Below are 15,244 nucleotides of genomic sequence, written 5' to 3'. Positions count from 1 at the left end.
TTGTGAACTTTCTTTTTATTCCCCACAAATTGAAATGATGCTTATTTCTACTCTCAGCCACTACACCATCTCCCCAACCTTCCAGAGAGGATCACTGTCCATATAGTTCTCTTGATTTGTCTCTATGCCTGTTTTATTTTCATGATCCTCAAATGGGCTCACTCTTTGCATGTGGCCCTGCCGCCTGCCTTGGGCATCTTTATGTGTGAGCGGTAGGTGACGTTCTCTGGATGAAACACCTCTTCGTGCCTCCCCTCTCTCTCCCTGTGCCTGCGCACTGGCCCTCTCTGTCTCGAGTCCTTTGCCTGTGTTCGCCCTGGAAGAGGAGATGGCTTCTCATGGCTTCTCGATAGCCCTGTGGGGCGGGGAAAGTGAAGGAGGCAGGGCTGTGGCCCTTCTGCTCAGACAGACTCATGGGCAGCCTCCTTGGCAGTCCTGGGGGTTCCATCTGGAGATGTAGGGCTGTGTGCCTGGGGTGGCAGCATGGGCATGGGAGCAGTTGCCCTGAGGTTATGTGTGTGGTGGGGCTGGATGGTTGCCTATGGGGCGTGTGCACTGGAAGTGAGCCGGCCTCTGTGCTGGTGACTCTCAGACTCTGCAGGGATGGCATGAGCTTCGCCTGAGAACTTGAAGTACCTAAGAACCTTCTTTGCTGGGGTAGAAGACCAGCTGCTGAGGGAGGCCAGGATAAGGCACTGCCACTGTCTTGCTGTGGGACCTGGCACATCCTCTTCCAGATCCTGGGCCTCAACGTCCCCACCCACCCACACAGGGAGGGACTGGACCCCCTGGGCCCTGGGATCCTGGCCAGCTCTGGGAGTGCACCATCCTTTGGCTCGAGGGTCCTTCCCTGGCTCAGTCTCCTTCATGTGAGGATTCTGGTTGTGTCTTGGCAGCAGGCCCTACAGGACAAGGGGTGCAAGAGCCAGAGTCAGGGGACGAAAGAAGAGAAGCTTTGGAAGAGACAGGCACCGGCCCCCAGGCGGGCCCGGGAGGCCCAGGAAGCTGGTGGCACCATGAATGTAGAGAATACAGGTAAAGCAGGCCTGCCCGCCGACCCGGCACTCCCCAGTGAAGCCAGCACAGGAGGGAGGCTCTTGTGTGGTTGGTGCTATCCCTATGCCCTGTCCTCCCTGGCTGGAGGTGGCCTAGACAGACTCCAGCTGCCTGACCCATAGCTCCAAGCCCCCAGCCTGCCTCTCCCAGTTTTAGGGACAGTGGTGTGTATGGAACCTTCATCTCGACCTGCCTCCCACAGCATCCAGGCCCCACCCAGTGATAAGAGGCCTTGGCCAGCGTGGGCTGGGGTTGAATTTCTCTGCTTTTTGTCTTTTCCCAGTGCCTGTCTAAAGCAGGGCGAGGGTGGCAGCCTCACAGACGCCACTGCCTGCAGAGAGAGACTCGGCCTTCTCCCTCCTATCCATGGGCTCCCAAGGTCTGGAGGCTCCTAGAACAGGACTTTGATTCTCCTGGTCAGAGGCTGAGATAAAGGAGCCGGTGGCTCAGCTATTCTCTGGCAGGGTCTGCCATGGTGTCCAGGGCTGGCTGGTTCTGGAAGATTCTACAGGCCCCCCTTGTAGTCTTACGGGTCCATGCCGGGGATCCCTGGCAGTAAGCGAGAGCCCGGTGATAATGGGGAAGCAGCATCCTCCAGGATCCCGGGGGAAGGCCGAGAGCATGTGAAGGAAAGAGGAGCTGGCCTTTCTGTCATGTTCCTCCTCCATCACCAAAAGGTTAACTTGTGTGTCTGAACTTGCCATGTGGTGGAAGGAGCCACTCCCTTCTCTGAGGCTGTCCGGAGCCCCGTTCTGGCGTTCCGGCCTGTCTGGGCCCAGGCACTCTTCTGCAGCGAGCGGCAGGGGTTGGGGTCTGGCTGAGTGTGAGCAGGCCAGCCTCGGGCAGGGGACATCATCTTGCTGATTGTGCATTGAGAAGAGGAAGGCCGATTCCAGGGAACAGCAAGGGTGACCTGGTCAGTGGGGCCAGGCCGTGCCTGCATCGCATCTTTGAACCCTGAGTGCAACCTCTCCAGCACAAGGGCCCCTTTGATCTCACCTCGTCCTCCCATCCTCCCCTTTCTGGGACCTCCCTGAGCTTCTTGGAGATCTTTTCTCCACAAGCACTCTCCTGGCCCCCGTCCCACTGCCCTGCCGCGGTGCCGAGACCCGGCGAGCCCCTCTGGGGGTGACATCCCATGATGTGAGCAGTGTTCCGGATGAACTGGGCCCTCCGAGGCCTCATTTCTGCCCCATGGCCTGTTGTGTAACAGCCACCCACGCCTGTGCATCTCCACGGTGCTGGGCTCCTTTCAGGCAAGGCCCCTTGTCCCCATTTCTCCTAGGAAGCTCCTGCCGGGCCCCTCCCACACGTCTCTCGAGTGGCAGAACCAGCTCCCGGGCCAGGAGTCCAGTGCGTTCCCTGCCTCACTGCAGCAGCCTGCAAAGGGCTGAGGGCCACGCTGGTCACATGCCGCTCATGCTGCCGCGTGTGCAGGCCTGGAAGCATCCGTCTGACCTCACTCGCTCTAGAACAGATCACAGGAGCTTGGCCAGCTCTGTGTGACATGCATGCTGTGTCACGTGCAGGCCACACGGCCAGGGTCACCACCCAACCGGGGATGCCCAGCTCCAGCTCTCCGGAGTGCTCGGGTGGAGGAGGGAAGAGCCAACCTGTGTGTGCCCCTCCTGCTCTCCTAGAGCGGGGCAGGGGGCCTCTACCCATCTGCCCCTCCTCCTGGGGCTGTGCCAAGATGTCCCCGCCCAGCTGCAAGCTGTACCCTCCCCACTTCCCTGTCCATCTGAGTCCGTTTGGCTTCCCTCAGGCCAGGCTGTCAGAGGGGTGTGTGACTTCAGGTGCAAGTGGCTTCCTTCCCAGGGTCTAGGAGCCCCCAACCCCAGCCTGCTGAGGGCTGGGATTCCTGGGGACTAATGTGGGAACGCCTAGAGCCCCAGGCTCCAAGGTAGAGAGCAGCGCTCTCTGGCCAGCAGATGCCCCTCTTCACCCTTCACTCTGCCATGCTCTGTCATGTCCCATTTGTGCTCCCTGAAGGGAGGAGGCAAATCCCCCACCCTTCCTCCCCAGCCCCCCATTCTTCTCTCTCTCCCTCAGACTCTTTGCTCCCTACCTGCAGAGACCATGGCCATTCTTGGCGCCCTGGAAGCAAGCTATAACAAGCATCCCAGGCGCCGTGCACAGGTCATGGGCCCCGATTCTGTGTTCTTGTCCTTCATCCATCTGTCCATCTCTCTCATTCCTGGTGACAGGACAGTGGCGGGCCTTTGGAGGAGGAGGACTCCCTCTGTCTTGCCTGGGAGGTCCCTGCGCTCCATCCTTGCTAGGTGCTGGCTGGCTGAGTTCTTGCCCTATGTGCAGGGCGGGCTTTGTGTCCTGGTCTGTCTGTCCCTCCCACATGCACGCGGCTCCCTTGGCTCCCCTCTCTCTGCACAGTTGACCACTTGCCACATGGGGAGGCTGGGGAGCCCCACTCTTCTCTTCTGTACTCTTGAGAGGGTTTGAGACTTAAAGAAATAACGTTCCTACAAGAATAGAGTTTTCTAGGGTGAGAATCCCTTGTCTTTCCCAGCTGCGATTCCTTGCAGCCTGGCCATGGAGAGAGGCTGGCCCATCAGACCTAGAACATGTGCTTTGAGAGCCGTATTCAGTGGAAGTTGCTTTCTTAAGTCCTGATCCAGGCAAGTTAATCCCCCAGATGCTGCCTGGGGAAGTGTCTTTTTCTGGGACAGGCCCTGGAGGCCCCAGCTAACCTATGCCGCTGCTGCCCCAGCTTCACCTGGTTGCCCACCCCCTCTGCTTGCACCCCTATCATCCCTGGCGGTCTGCCCTGTTGTGATGGACCCTCTCCTCTGCCAGCATGGGACCTCTGCTGCCCTCTCATCAGCCACTACTTTGCTTGTAGGTGGGCGTCTCTTTGGCAGCAGGAGGTGCTTGAGCCTGTCAGGGCCACCAGGTGCGGCCCCCGTGGTGCATAGGATGGTGGAGGCCATGTCCCAGCTCCAGGAGGAGAAGGCCCAGCTACAGGAGGAACTGGTGGTCCTAAGGGAGAGGCTGGTCCTCCGCGACAGTGACCAGCAGGTCACATCCACCCAGCTGCAGAACCAGGTACCTGGGGAGGCTGGGATGGGCAGAGGCCACTGCCCACTATGGAGCAGGTCAGAGGACACCACCTGGGGCACCTGACCCCACCAGGCTACTGGTGTAAGAGGAGACGGCTGGGGTCTCGTCTCCTGGAATATGCTGGAGGGTAGGGTGGTAAGAGTCAGAGGCCTCCCATCCTGGAGGATGCACTTTTGAGATGCAGCATTTCTTTCAGCTTACAGGGGCCTCCCATCCTGATCCTTCTTGTGCCCCATCTCCTTGGGTTACAGGGGGCCAGGACCTGCCTCCCTAGGAGGTGATGTAGATGTGAGTGGAACAGGAAGGTGCGGGGTGCTTCCCACCCTGAGTCCACCCCATCTTCCGTGGTGCCCTGCACTGGGCAGCCCGAGTGGACAAAACTCATCAGATGGTCACCCCACAGGAGGTTGGCATGACATTTCTCACGCTTTTGATTTCTCGTTAAAGGTGGACGCTAGTTTGAGTGCGTGTTGGGGAATGGATCTCTCAAACCTCTGGAAGCCAGGGAGAGCCAGGGTTCATGCAGGTCAGCGTTGTCTCCTTCGTTGGCTGGGCAGAACATTTGGGTACCATTGGCTGATAAGCTGCGTGTCCTGTGGGGCTGACCACCGGCCCTCTTGTGTATGTGTGGCTGCGTCACTTTCTTCTCCTTCTGGATCTCCACTCAGCTCCCAGCCCTCCTTCCCCGCTCTTCTCCTCAGTGGCTGTCTCTATGGTTGTATCTCAGCCTTGCCCACTTCCCCAAGGTCTCCAAGCCCGTCTGCCACATCATCCCCCCTTCTGATCCAGTGCCCTGGCCTGGCTGTTGGGCCTCTGAGCTCTGGGCCCAGGACTCTGTGTTGACAGACTGGCCTTCAGGTAGAGCTAAGTTCTTTGTGTGTCCCATGAGCCAGCAAAGAGATGGCCTGGACATGCCGATGTCTGCCTATTGTGCCTCATATGTGCTGTGACTTGTTCTCTCAGTTCTGGGGGCAGCATATTGTGCACGCTTTTGAAATGCAGCATTTCTTCCAGCTTACAGGTGTGTTCTCTTCTCAAGAATGGCCTGGCCTGCCCCCATGCCCCTTGCTGACTCGGGTGGGCCTCCTTGGGGTGCCCCTCATGCTCTGTGTCTTCTTCTTACATACTTACCCCACAGCTTGACTATCTGGGCCTGCCTTCCCCACTAACTGGGGGCTCCTCTAGGCCAGCCCTGTATCCTCTTGCCTGCTGCATGCCCACCTGCTTCCTTGGGTATTTGTGCATGCCCCTTTTGTACTCGCACTGAGCTGGGCATGGGGGATACCCCAGTGGGCAGTAGGCTCCCACCCGGTGGAGGCTCTGCCTGTGGGAAAATGGACATTTGCTTCACACACCCACATAAAGTGGGAAGGGCTCGATGGGATGGGCACACGCATGGCCTCGAGGTCTTGTCCCTGGGCATCTTGAGCTAAGCTCTGGGATAGAGCAGAGGGAAGTGCACTCTGAGCTGGGGCCCATCCAATGCAAAGGGACTTGTGGTAGGAGGGGCGTGGCTCAAGTGCCTTGGGGGTTGCAGGGGGTCCAGGGCCCACCCTGCAGGACACCCATCTGGCCTCAGGCAAAGGCTGAGCAGCCCCTCTTCCTTCCCTGACCTTCCCCAGTTAGGCTCTTCAGACACTTCATTTTGCAAATAAGTGTTTTTTAAAGGGCTTCGTGGGCTGGGCGCAGTAACTCATGCCTGTAATCCCAGCATTTTGGGAAGCCAAGGCAAGTGGATCGCTTGAGGTCAGGAGTTCAAGACCAGCCTGGCCAACATAGTGAAACCACGTCTCTACTAAAATTACAAAAATTAGCTGGGTGTGGTGGCGGGCACCTGTAATCCTAACTACTCAGCAGGCTGAGGCAGGAGAATCGCTTGAACCTGGGAAGGGAAGGTTGCAGTGAGCCAAGATCACGCCACTGCACTCCAGCCTGGGCAACAAGAGCAAAACTCCATCAAAAAAAAAAAAAGAAAAGAAAAGGACTTTGTGGAGATATAATTCACATGCCATAAAATTCACCCCTTGAAAGTGTACAGTTCAGTAGTCGGTTGTAAGTATATTAAGATGGCAATGCACCCATCACCAGTGTCTCATTGCCAAACATCTTCATCACTCCACCGGGCCTACTTACGGTCACTCCCCATGCTCCTTGCCCCACGGCCCCTGGCAACCTTTAATCTGCTTTCTGTTTTTATGGATTTGTCTTTTCTGAACATTTCATAGAAGTGAAATCATAGTATCTAACCTTTTGTGACTTTAAAGAGGTTTTTGAAAACATTTTTCCTTTAATTAACAAAATCATCTTACATTTTTTTTTTTTGAGGCGGAGTCTTCACTTTGTCGCCCAGGCTGGAGTGCAGTGGCACCATCTCGGCTCACTGCAAGCTCCGCCTCCCGGGTTCGCGCCATTCTCCTGCCCCAGCCTCCCGAGTAGCTGGGACTACAGGCGCCCGCCACCGCGCCCGGCTAATTTTTTGTATTTTAGTAGAGACGGGGTTTCACCGTGTTAGCCAGGATGGTCTCGATATCCTGACCTCGTGATCCGCCCGCCTCGGCCTCCCAAAGTGCAGGGATTACAAGCGTGAGCCACCGCGCCCGGCCTAACTTACATTTTAAGAAGGGAAACTGAGGAGGAAACATCCCAGCCTTTTTAGTTCTTTGACCCCCAGCTCTCCAGCCACTCTTAGGAGAAACCCTGAGCCTATCCCACTCCCGCAAGTGACTTGGGAATTCAGAATGGTTCCTGGTCTTTGTTCACATTTTGCCCTTGAACGTTGTTTTTCTTTTTCTTTTCCTTTTTTATGAGATGGAGTTTTGATCTCTTTGCCCAGGCTGGAATGCAATGGCGCGATCTCGGCTCACTGCAATCTCCACCTCCCAGGTTCAATCGATTGTCCTGCATCAGCCTCCCGAGTAGCTAGGATTACAGGTATCCATCACCATGCCTGGCTAATTTGTATTTTTAGTAGAGATGGGGTTTCACCATGTTGTTCAGGCTGGTCTCGAACTCCTGACCTCAGGTGACCCACCTGCCTCGGCCTCCCAAGGTGCTGGGATTACAGGCATGAGCTACAGCACCTGGCCTGTCCTTGAACTTTCTGACTGCAGCTCTTTTCTGGACATTTCTCAGGGGATGTATCTGAAGCTCCAGGTCTCTGAGATACTCTCTGGGGGGCCCAACCTTGTGGAGATGTGGCCAACCACATGGGTCTAGAGCTGGGTTCAAACCCTGACTTTGGCACTACTCATTAGCTATGTGACCTTGGGACAGTTAATTACCACTCTGCAGGTCAGTTTCCTCATCTGTGAAATGGATGTAATAATAGGATGTGGTGAGATGATCCTTAGTGAGTCATTGGTGTTGCTGTGGCCACATCATTGTTGTTACTGGGAGAGTTTTGGATTTGGAATCCCGTGAGCAGGATTCTATTCTGGCTATGCCACATGCCAGCTGGGCAGGTGTAGGAAGTCACCTTCTCTCTGAGCCTTCACTTCCCAGTCTCTAAACTGGGGCTTACTAAATGTTCCATTGCAGTTTAGGGGTGGATCTGTTGTAAGAGTGGACAGAAAAAAGGATGGTCAACTGTAACGTGTGGTGCGTCATGAGCTATCACTCCCGTGTGCCCTGGTCTCCTGCTAGCCTCACTGTGGTTTGACGCAGACTTGGACTTTCCTGGAATTCTGAACGTTGCCTATCTAAGCAAAGCCCGCCAGGGGATACACTGTGCCTTGTTTTCTGTGGTGCTGTGTTCCCAGCCTTGTGCACACTGGCTTCTGATCGGCTGCTTTCTCACACTGCTGTTCCTGCAAGGCTGTGTGGCCCCATGGTTAAGGGTGAGGGTTCTGCAAGGGTCAGTCAGATGCGAGTTCCAGTGCTAGGTCCACCACTTACTGGTCAGGTGACCTCAAGTAAGGTGCCTAACCAAGGCTTAACCTCTTAGGAGCTCAGTTTTTCTTCCTGTAAAATGGGGATAATAATAGTTCCTACCTCAGGGGAATAGGGGATGAAAAATGATCTTATGAAATCCCCCTGCCCTACTGGCAAAGCTGATTCAGTTAACGGGGCTCCATTATCACTGTTGGGATCTGGGCTTGTGGGGGCTGCAGTGGTCTCTTCAGGCCTCCCCACTGCTGTGCCAGGTGGAGGAGGTGTTTGTGTATACTGAGAGCAACTGGGCCAAAGGTCCATAGTCCTTGAGCACCCAGCTGACCCAGGCCACAGAGGCCGTTCATCTCGGTCTGGTGACCGAGGCTGTGGCTGTTGGGATGACCCTCCCCAGTGTTGTTAACAACAGTTCCAGGCCACGTCCTGCTGGCCTTGAGTTCCCCTGTCCTCTTGTGGATGTCCCTAGAGCCATGGCCTCAAGGTTCCTGAAGTTCCCAACAATGTGACATGCTGCCCAGACCTCACTACACTCCTTTTTTATTTTGAGACGGTCTCACTCTGTCACCCAGGCTGGAGTGCAGGGGCGTGATCACAGCTCACTGTAGCCCCTGCCTACTGGGCTCAAGCCATTCTCCCACCTAAGCCTCCTGAATAACTGGGACCACAGGTGTCCACCACACCTGGCCCACTTTTGTATTTTCTGTCCAGACGGAGTCTTGCTATATTGCCTAGGCAGGTCTCAAACTCCTGGACTCAAGAGATCTGCCTGCCTCAGCCTCCCAAAGTGCTGGGATTACAGGCGTGAGCCACTGTGCCTGGCACTCACTGCACTCCCTTCCTGTCCCCTGCACCTCAAGAGTGAACCTTAAAAAACTGTCTTCAGGCCGGGCACAGTGGCTCACACCTATAATCCCAGAACTTTGGGAGGCCGAGGTGGGCAGATCATCTGAGGTCAGGAGTTTGAGACCAGCCTGGCCAACATGGTGAAACCCCGTTTCTACTAAAAATACAAGAATTAGCCGGGTGTGGTGTTGCACACTTGTAAGTCCAGCTACTAGGGAGGCTGAGGCAGGAGAACTGCTTGAACCTGGGAGGCGAAAGTTGCAGTGAGCCAAGATCGTGCCACTGTACTCCAGCCTGCATGACAGAGCAAGACTCCATCTCAAAAAAAAAAAAAAAAAAAAAAAAAAAATTGTCTTCAGAGGCCACAGGCTGGAAAACTAGCTCTTGCCCTCAAATGTGTCTTGTTTGGCTGCCGTCTTCTTCTTCTTCTTTTTTATTTTTTTTTTATCATTTTAAAAATAGATGTAACATAAAATTTACCATCTTAAGCATTTTTTTTGTTTGTTTGAGAGAGTCTTGCTCTGTCGCCCAGGCTGGAGTGAAGTGGCACAATCTCAGCTCACTGCAACCTCTGCCTCCTGGGTTCAAGGAATTCTCCCACTTCAGCCTCCTGAGTAACTGGGACTACAGGTGCGCACCACCACACCTGGCTAATTTTTGTATTTTTAGTAGAGATAGGGTTTCATCATGTTGGCCAGGCTATTCTTAAATTCCTGACCTCAGGTGATCCACCTGCTTCAGCCTCCCAAAGTGCTGGGATTACAGGTGTGAGCCACCGCGCCCGGCTGATCTGAAGCATTTTTGAGAGTTAAGTTCAGCAGCAGCACATTCTCATTGTGCAATAACCATCACCATCTGATATGGTTTGGCTCTGTGTCCCCACCCAAATTTCATCTCAAATTATAATCCCCACATATCAAGGGAGGGACCTGGTGAGAGGTGAATGGAGCATGGGGTGGTTTCCTCCATGCAGTTCTTGTGATAGTGAGTTCTCATGAGGTCTGATGGTTTAAAAGTGGCAGTTTGCCCTTCATGCGCTCACTTTCTCTCTCCTGCTGCCATGGAAGACATGCCTTGTGTCTCCTTCTCCTTCTGCCAGCATTATAAGTTTCCTGAGGCCTCCCCAGCCATGTGGAACTGTGAGTCAATTAAACCTCTTTTCTTTTATTTATCTGTTTGTTTATTTATTTACTTATTTTTATTTTTTGAGATAGAGTCTCTGTCTCCCAGGCTGGAGTACAGTGGCACAATCTCAGCTCACTGCAACTTCCACCTCCTGGGTTCAAGTGATTCTCCTGCCTCAGGCTCCTGCGTAAACTGGGACTACAGGTGTACGCCACCATGCCCGGCTTTTGTATTTTTAGTAGAGACAGAGTTTCACCATGTTGGCCAGGCTGGTCTTAGACTCCTGACCTCAAGTGATCCACCTGCCTCGGCCTCCCGGAGTGCTGGGATTACCGGTGTGAGACACTGTGCCTGATGAAACCTCTTTTCTTTATAAATTACCCAGTCTTATGTATTTCTTTATAGCAGTGTGAAAACTCACTAATACACCATCCATCTCCGGAACTCTTTTCATCTTCCCCTACTGAAATCTGGGCCCCATTAAACAGTAACTCCTCATTCTTCATCTATCTCCGTGGGTTTGACTACTCATGTAAGTGGAATCATCCAATATTTGTCCTTCTGCGACTGGCTTATTTCACTTAGTATAATGTCCTCAAAATTCATCCATGTAGCATGCATCAGAATTTTCTTCCTTTTTAAGGCTGAATAATATTCCATTGTATGGATATACCATATTTTGTTTTGTTTTTCCATTCATCCATCCATGGCTTGCTTCTACTTTTTGGTTACTGTGAATAATGCTGCTATAAACGTGAGTGTACAAGTATCTCTTTGAGTCCCTCCTTTAAATTCTTTTGGGTATATACCCAGAAATGGAATTGCTGGATCATATGATAGTTCTATTTTTAATTTTTTGAGGAACTTATACTGTTTTCCATAGTGGCTGCACCATTTTACATTCCCACCAACAGTGCACAGAGGTTCCAGTTTCTCCATATCCTTATGAGCACTTGGTTTTTCGTTTTATTTATTTGTAGAAATGAGGTCTCGCTATGTTGCCCAGGCTAGAGTGCAGTGGCCATTCATGGTCGTAGCTCACTGCAGCCTCTGAACTCCTGGCCTCAGGCAATCTTTGTGCTTCAGCCTCCTGGAGTAGCTGGGACTTGCTCCTGCTTATTTTTATTTTTGCAATGGCCATCCTAATAGGTGTGCAGTGGTATCTCATAGTGGTTTTGAGTTGCATTTCCCTAATGCCAGTGATATTAAATATCTTTTCATGTCTGTTTTAGCTATTTGTATGTCTTCCCTGGAGAAATTTCTATTCAAGTTCTTTGCTCATTCTTTAATTGGGTTTGTTGTTGTTGAGTTGTAGTTCTTTATATATCCAGAATAATAGCTCCTTATCAGATAAATGATTTGCAAGTATTTTCCACGTGTTGCCTTTTCACTCTCTTGATAGTGTCCTTTGTTATACAAAAGTGTTTAATTTTGATGAAGTCCGACTTATCTATTTTTTCTTTTATTGCCTCTGCCTTTGGTGTATATCCAAGAAATCATTGCCAAATTTAATGTCATGACATTTTCTCCTCTATTTTCTTCTGAGAGTTTTATAGTTTTAGCTCTCACATTTAGGTCTTTGGGGCTTTTTGTTTTTTATTTTGACGCAAGATCTTGCTCTGTTGCCCAGGCTGCAGTGTGGTGGTGTGATCATGGCTCACTGCGGCCTTGGCCTCCTGGGCTCAGGTGATCCTCCCGCCTCAGCCTCCCTAGTAGCTGGGACCACAGGCGTGTGCCACCATGCCCAGCTAATTTTGTTTACTTGTTGTAGAGACAGGGTCTCCCTGTGTTGCCCAGGCTGGTCTAGAACTCCTGGGCTCAAGCAGTCCTCCTACCCTGGCCTCCCAAAGTGCTGGGATTATACCATGCCTGACCCTCTTTGATCTATTTCGAGTGAATTTTTGTATATGGTATAAGGTAAGGATCCAACTCCATTCTTTTGCCTGTGGATATCCAGTTTTCTCAGCACCATTTGTTGAAAAGATTATCCTTTCCCACATTAAATGGTCTTGGCAACCTTGTCAAAAATCATTTAACCATGTATGTCAGGGTTTATTTCTGGACTCTGTATTCCATTCCATTGGTATTTATGTCTGTTTTAATGCCAGTACCACACTGCTTTGATTGCTGTAGCTTTTTTTTTCATTTGAGATGGAGTCTCGCTCTGCCGCCCAGGCTGTAGCACAGAGGTACGATCTCAGCTCACTGCAACTTCTGTCTCTCAGGTTCAAGTGATTCTCCTGCCTCAGCCTCCTGAGTAGCTGGGACTACAGGCGCCTGCCATGAGGCCTGGCTAATTTTTGTATTTTTAGTAGAGATGGGGTTTCGCCATGTTGGCCAGGCTGGCCTCGAACTCCTGACCTCAAGTGATCCGCCTGCCTCGACCTCCCAAAGTGCTGGGATTACAGGCATGAGCCACCGCGCCTGGCCAAACTGCTGTAGCTTTTTAATGAGTTTTGGGATCAGGAAGTGTGAGACCTTCAGTCTTTCAAGACTGTTTTAGCTATATGGTGTCCCCTGATAAGGATTTTTCTATTTCTTCAGAAAATGTCATTGGGATTTTGTTAGGCATTGCATTGAATCTGTAGATCACTTTGGGTGGTATTGACACCTTAACAATATTACATCTAATCCATGAACATGGAATGTCTTTCTATTTATTGGTGTCATCTTTAATTTCTTTCACCAGTATTTTGTAGTTTTTAGCATACAATATTTAACCTTTGTTAAGTTTATTCCTCAGTACCTTATTCTTTTTGATGCTATTGTAAATGGAACTATTTTCTTAATTTCCTTTTTGGATTGTTATTGTTAGTTGTAGAAATGTAACCGATTTTTGTGTGTTCATTTTGTGTCCTTCAACTTTGCTGAATTTATTAGTTCTAATTGTCCTGCTTTTAAAATCAAATTAATTCCAACATTTAAATCTTAATTAAATTCATATCAAACTCTAGACTTCCTTTTTGTCATGAAATATTGGAAGATGTGGCACCTCTGAGCTGACATTCCCACATGGCACCCACCGCTTGAGGTCGAGTGGCAGCTCCTGCCTTTGGTGGAGATGAGCATCCTTCAGCACACTCCAGCCCCCCCACCCTTTCTGTCTCTGCTTACCAACCTCATCCACAAGCTCTGCTCTGGCTGGCCCCTCATGCATTCAGCATTCCTCCTACATGTACTTACTGAACACCTACTGTGTACCAGACACTGTTTCAGACACTGGGAGTATAGTGCTGAACACAACAGACAAAAATCCCTGCCTTCACAGACCTTTCCTTCGCATATATCACTCATTTAATCCTCGAGACAGCCTCCAAGAGGTGGCCTCATTATGCAAATAAGGAAAATAAGAGACACAGAGAACTTAAGAGACTTGTCCAGGGTTACCCAGCGGGTAAGAGAATGTCTGGATTAGAACCTGGGCAGCCTGGCTTAAGAATTCAAATTGTCAGCTGCTATTACTTGCCCATCAGTGGCAGAAGGACCCAGAGGTGAAGACTTGGCAACAGAGGCAGGGTGGCATGGACAGGGGACAGACCGGCCTGGCCAGTGGTCATAGAGCCAGGATCAGGCCTTCTGTGGGCTCCACAGAGTGTGCTGCCAGGGCCACCCGGCTGGCCTCTGGGCTGAGTTTCCTTGAGGTTGTCTGGATTCCGGGCCCTCTGGCCTTCCCAGCTCAGCAGTTTTGGCCTGGGAGAGGCCACTTTTCCTTAGCAGACAGCTGATGATCATTGCTGGGCTTGGTGGGAGGTAAAGAGGTAACCAGCAGGTTTTCTCTCTGTGATAGTAAGAGGCCGCCTTGGAAGCAGACAGCTGAGAAAACACAGACCTGGGCTGGCCGGCCCCGCCCTCGGTCGAGCAGCTTCTGCCTGTGAAGTGTAAATGCAGGTGGTGTCAAGCAGGCAGACAGGCCCAGCTCCCTCTTCCCCTTGAGCAGGCAGGGCCGAGGCCCCCTGCAGCAGGCCCGTGACTTAGTTGCTCTGGCTGATGAAGAGCTTGGGCCTGGGAGGAGTGTCGCACAGCCCCAGCCTGGTCCGTCCTCAGCCCTGGATTGACGTCCATGCTGTCCTGGAACCGTCTCAGCGGCCTAGTGGGGAACCTGCTTTCTCCTCCATCCTGTGTCTTGGGCTCAGGCATGTGCCCGCTGCCCCTTTGCGGCCACAAGTATGTATCGAGCCCACGGTGGCGCTCGGGACCCTCCCCTGGTGGGCTTAGAGACACGGACGGCCTTTGCTGGCTGGGAGCTGCGGTGAGTGTGTGAAGGGCCCTCGGTCTCCCCTGAGGAAGGCCCTGCCTTCTGGCTCTGCCTGCTTTTGGCTTTCACTGCTCCCAGGCCGTCTCCCATCGGCCTTCCCCAGGTGCCTCCACTTCTCTCTGACTTCTTGCCTGTTTTCCCTAATTCTGAGAGATTGCCTGCCTTCAAGTACAGGAGAAAGCGGACATCTTCCCCACAAGCCCGAGACCTACACCCAGTAGAGCTGGCCAACCACCTGCCACGGAGCAGGTCACTGGTGCCTGGGCCAGAGTGCTCGTGGTGCCAGTCTGCTGCGTCTCAGCCACAGTCCCCCTGCTCTGCTGCCCGCAACAAGCCAGAGATGACCTAGTGTCTGACATCTCTGAGTAAAGGGGCCTTTTACAGCCCCTTCCTCAACTCCCTCACCATCCCCCATGCTCCCCGAGCCTGATCCCCCCACATTGCAGCCACCTCCTTCTGGGCACCCCTCTGAGATTCCAGACAGAACCCAGGAGCCCCCAGGTTCCCATTGTGATGCAAGGACAGAACAGAACCCCGGGCCGCAGGCAGGTGGCCAGTGGCTATCCCGCCTCCCACCCCCAGCAAACACTGGCAAACCCCGCTCTCCTTGCATCGGGGTCGGAGTGCCTGGCAGTGACGACAGTGGAGACGATCAAGGTCAGCACGCCCAGCCCCATGCTGAGGCGGCAACCTGTCTGGGGGAGTGAGGTGGGGTGGAAGGAGACTCCAGCCTTTTGAAAAGGAAGTCGATTCACTTATGTCAGGGTAGGAAGAGTAGGAATACATATTCTTTGAGACTGAAAAATTACTGGCTGGGCACAGTGGCTCACAACAGTAATCCCAGCACTTTGGGAGACTGAGGCGGGAAGATTGTTTGAGGCCAGGAATTCAAGGCCAGCTTGGGCAAAATGGCAAGGCCCTGTCTATATATTAAAAAAAAAAAAAAAAAAAAAAAAAAAAAATTAGCTGGGCGTGGTGGTATGTGCCTGTAGTCCCAGC

The 15,244-nt window shown here is 52.4% G+C and overlaps 1 protein-coding gene and 1 long non-coding RNA gene across 51 annotated transcripts in view; one reads left to right on the top strand and one right to left on the bottom strand.

Moving 5' to 3' along the window:
• The window catches only part of KIFC3 (kinesin family member C3), a 105,416-nt gene that overhangs the window by 72,983 nt on the left and 17,189 nt on the right, over positions 1 to 15,244 (top strand). For 11 of the 50 annotated variants that reach the window (XM_028841199.2, XM_077986092.1, XM_077986091.1 and 8 more), the window contains 2 exons: positions 897 to 1,035; positions 3,917 to 4,119. The exons of 19 other annotated variants lie outside the window; for them this stretch is intronic. In XM_028841199.2, the coding sequence (XP_028697032.2) occupies positions 897 to 1,035; positions 3,917 to 4,119 (342 nt within the window). Of the gene's footprint in view, positions 1 to 896; positions 1,036 to 3,583; positions 3,693 to 3,916; positions 4,120 to 4,581; positions 4,661 to 6,967; positions 7,066 to 14,640; positions 14,903 to 15,244 lie in introns of those variants that run through there. 20 more of the 50 variants (XM_077986089.1, XM_077986093.1, XM_077986110.1 and 17 more) reach the window with 8 other exon arrangements.
• LOC144338054 (uncharacterized) lies at positions 12,969 to 15,213 on the bottom strand. The gene is made up of 2 exons (XR_013411816.1): positions 13,232 to 15,213; positions 12,969 to 13,180 (listed from the first exon to the last, which is right to left on the bottom strand). It is a non-coding gene; the product is annotated as an uncharacterized LOC144338054 (long non-coding RNA).

Source organism: Macaca mulatta, chromosome 20 (genome assembly GCF_049350105.2).
Source record: "Macaca mulatta isolate MMU2019108-1 chromosome 20, T2T-MMU8v2.0, whole genome shotgun sequence".
Lineage (NCBI taxonomy): Eukaryota > Metazoa > Chordata > Mammalia > Primates > Cercopithecidae > Macaca > Macaca mulatta.
Note: the sequence above shows the minus strand (reverse complement) of the source record. Positions and strands in the feature narration are given on the sequence as shown.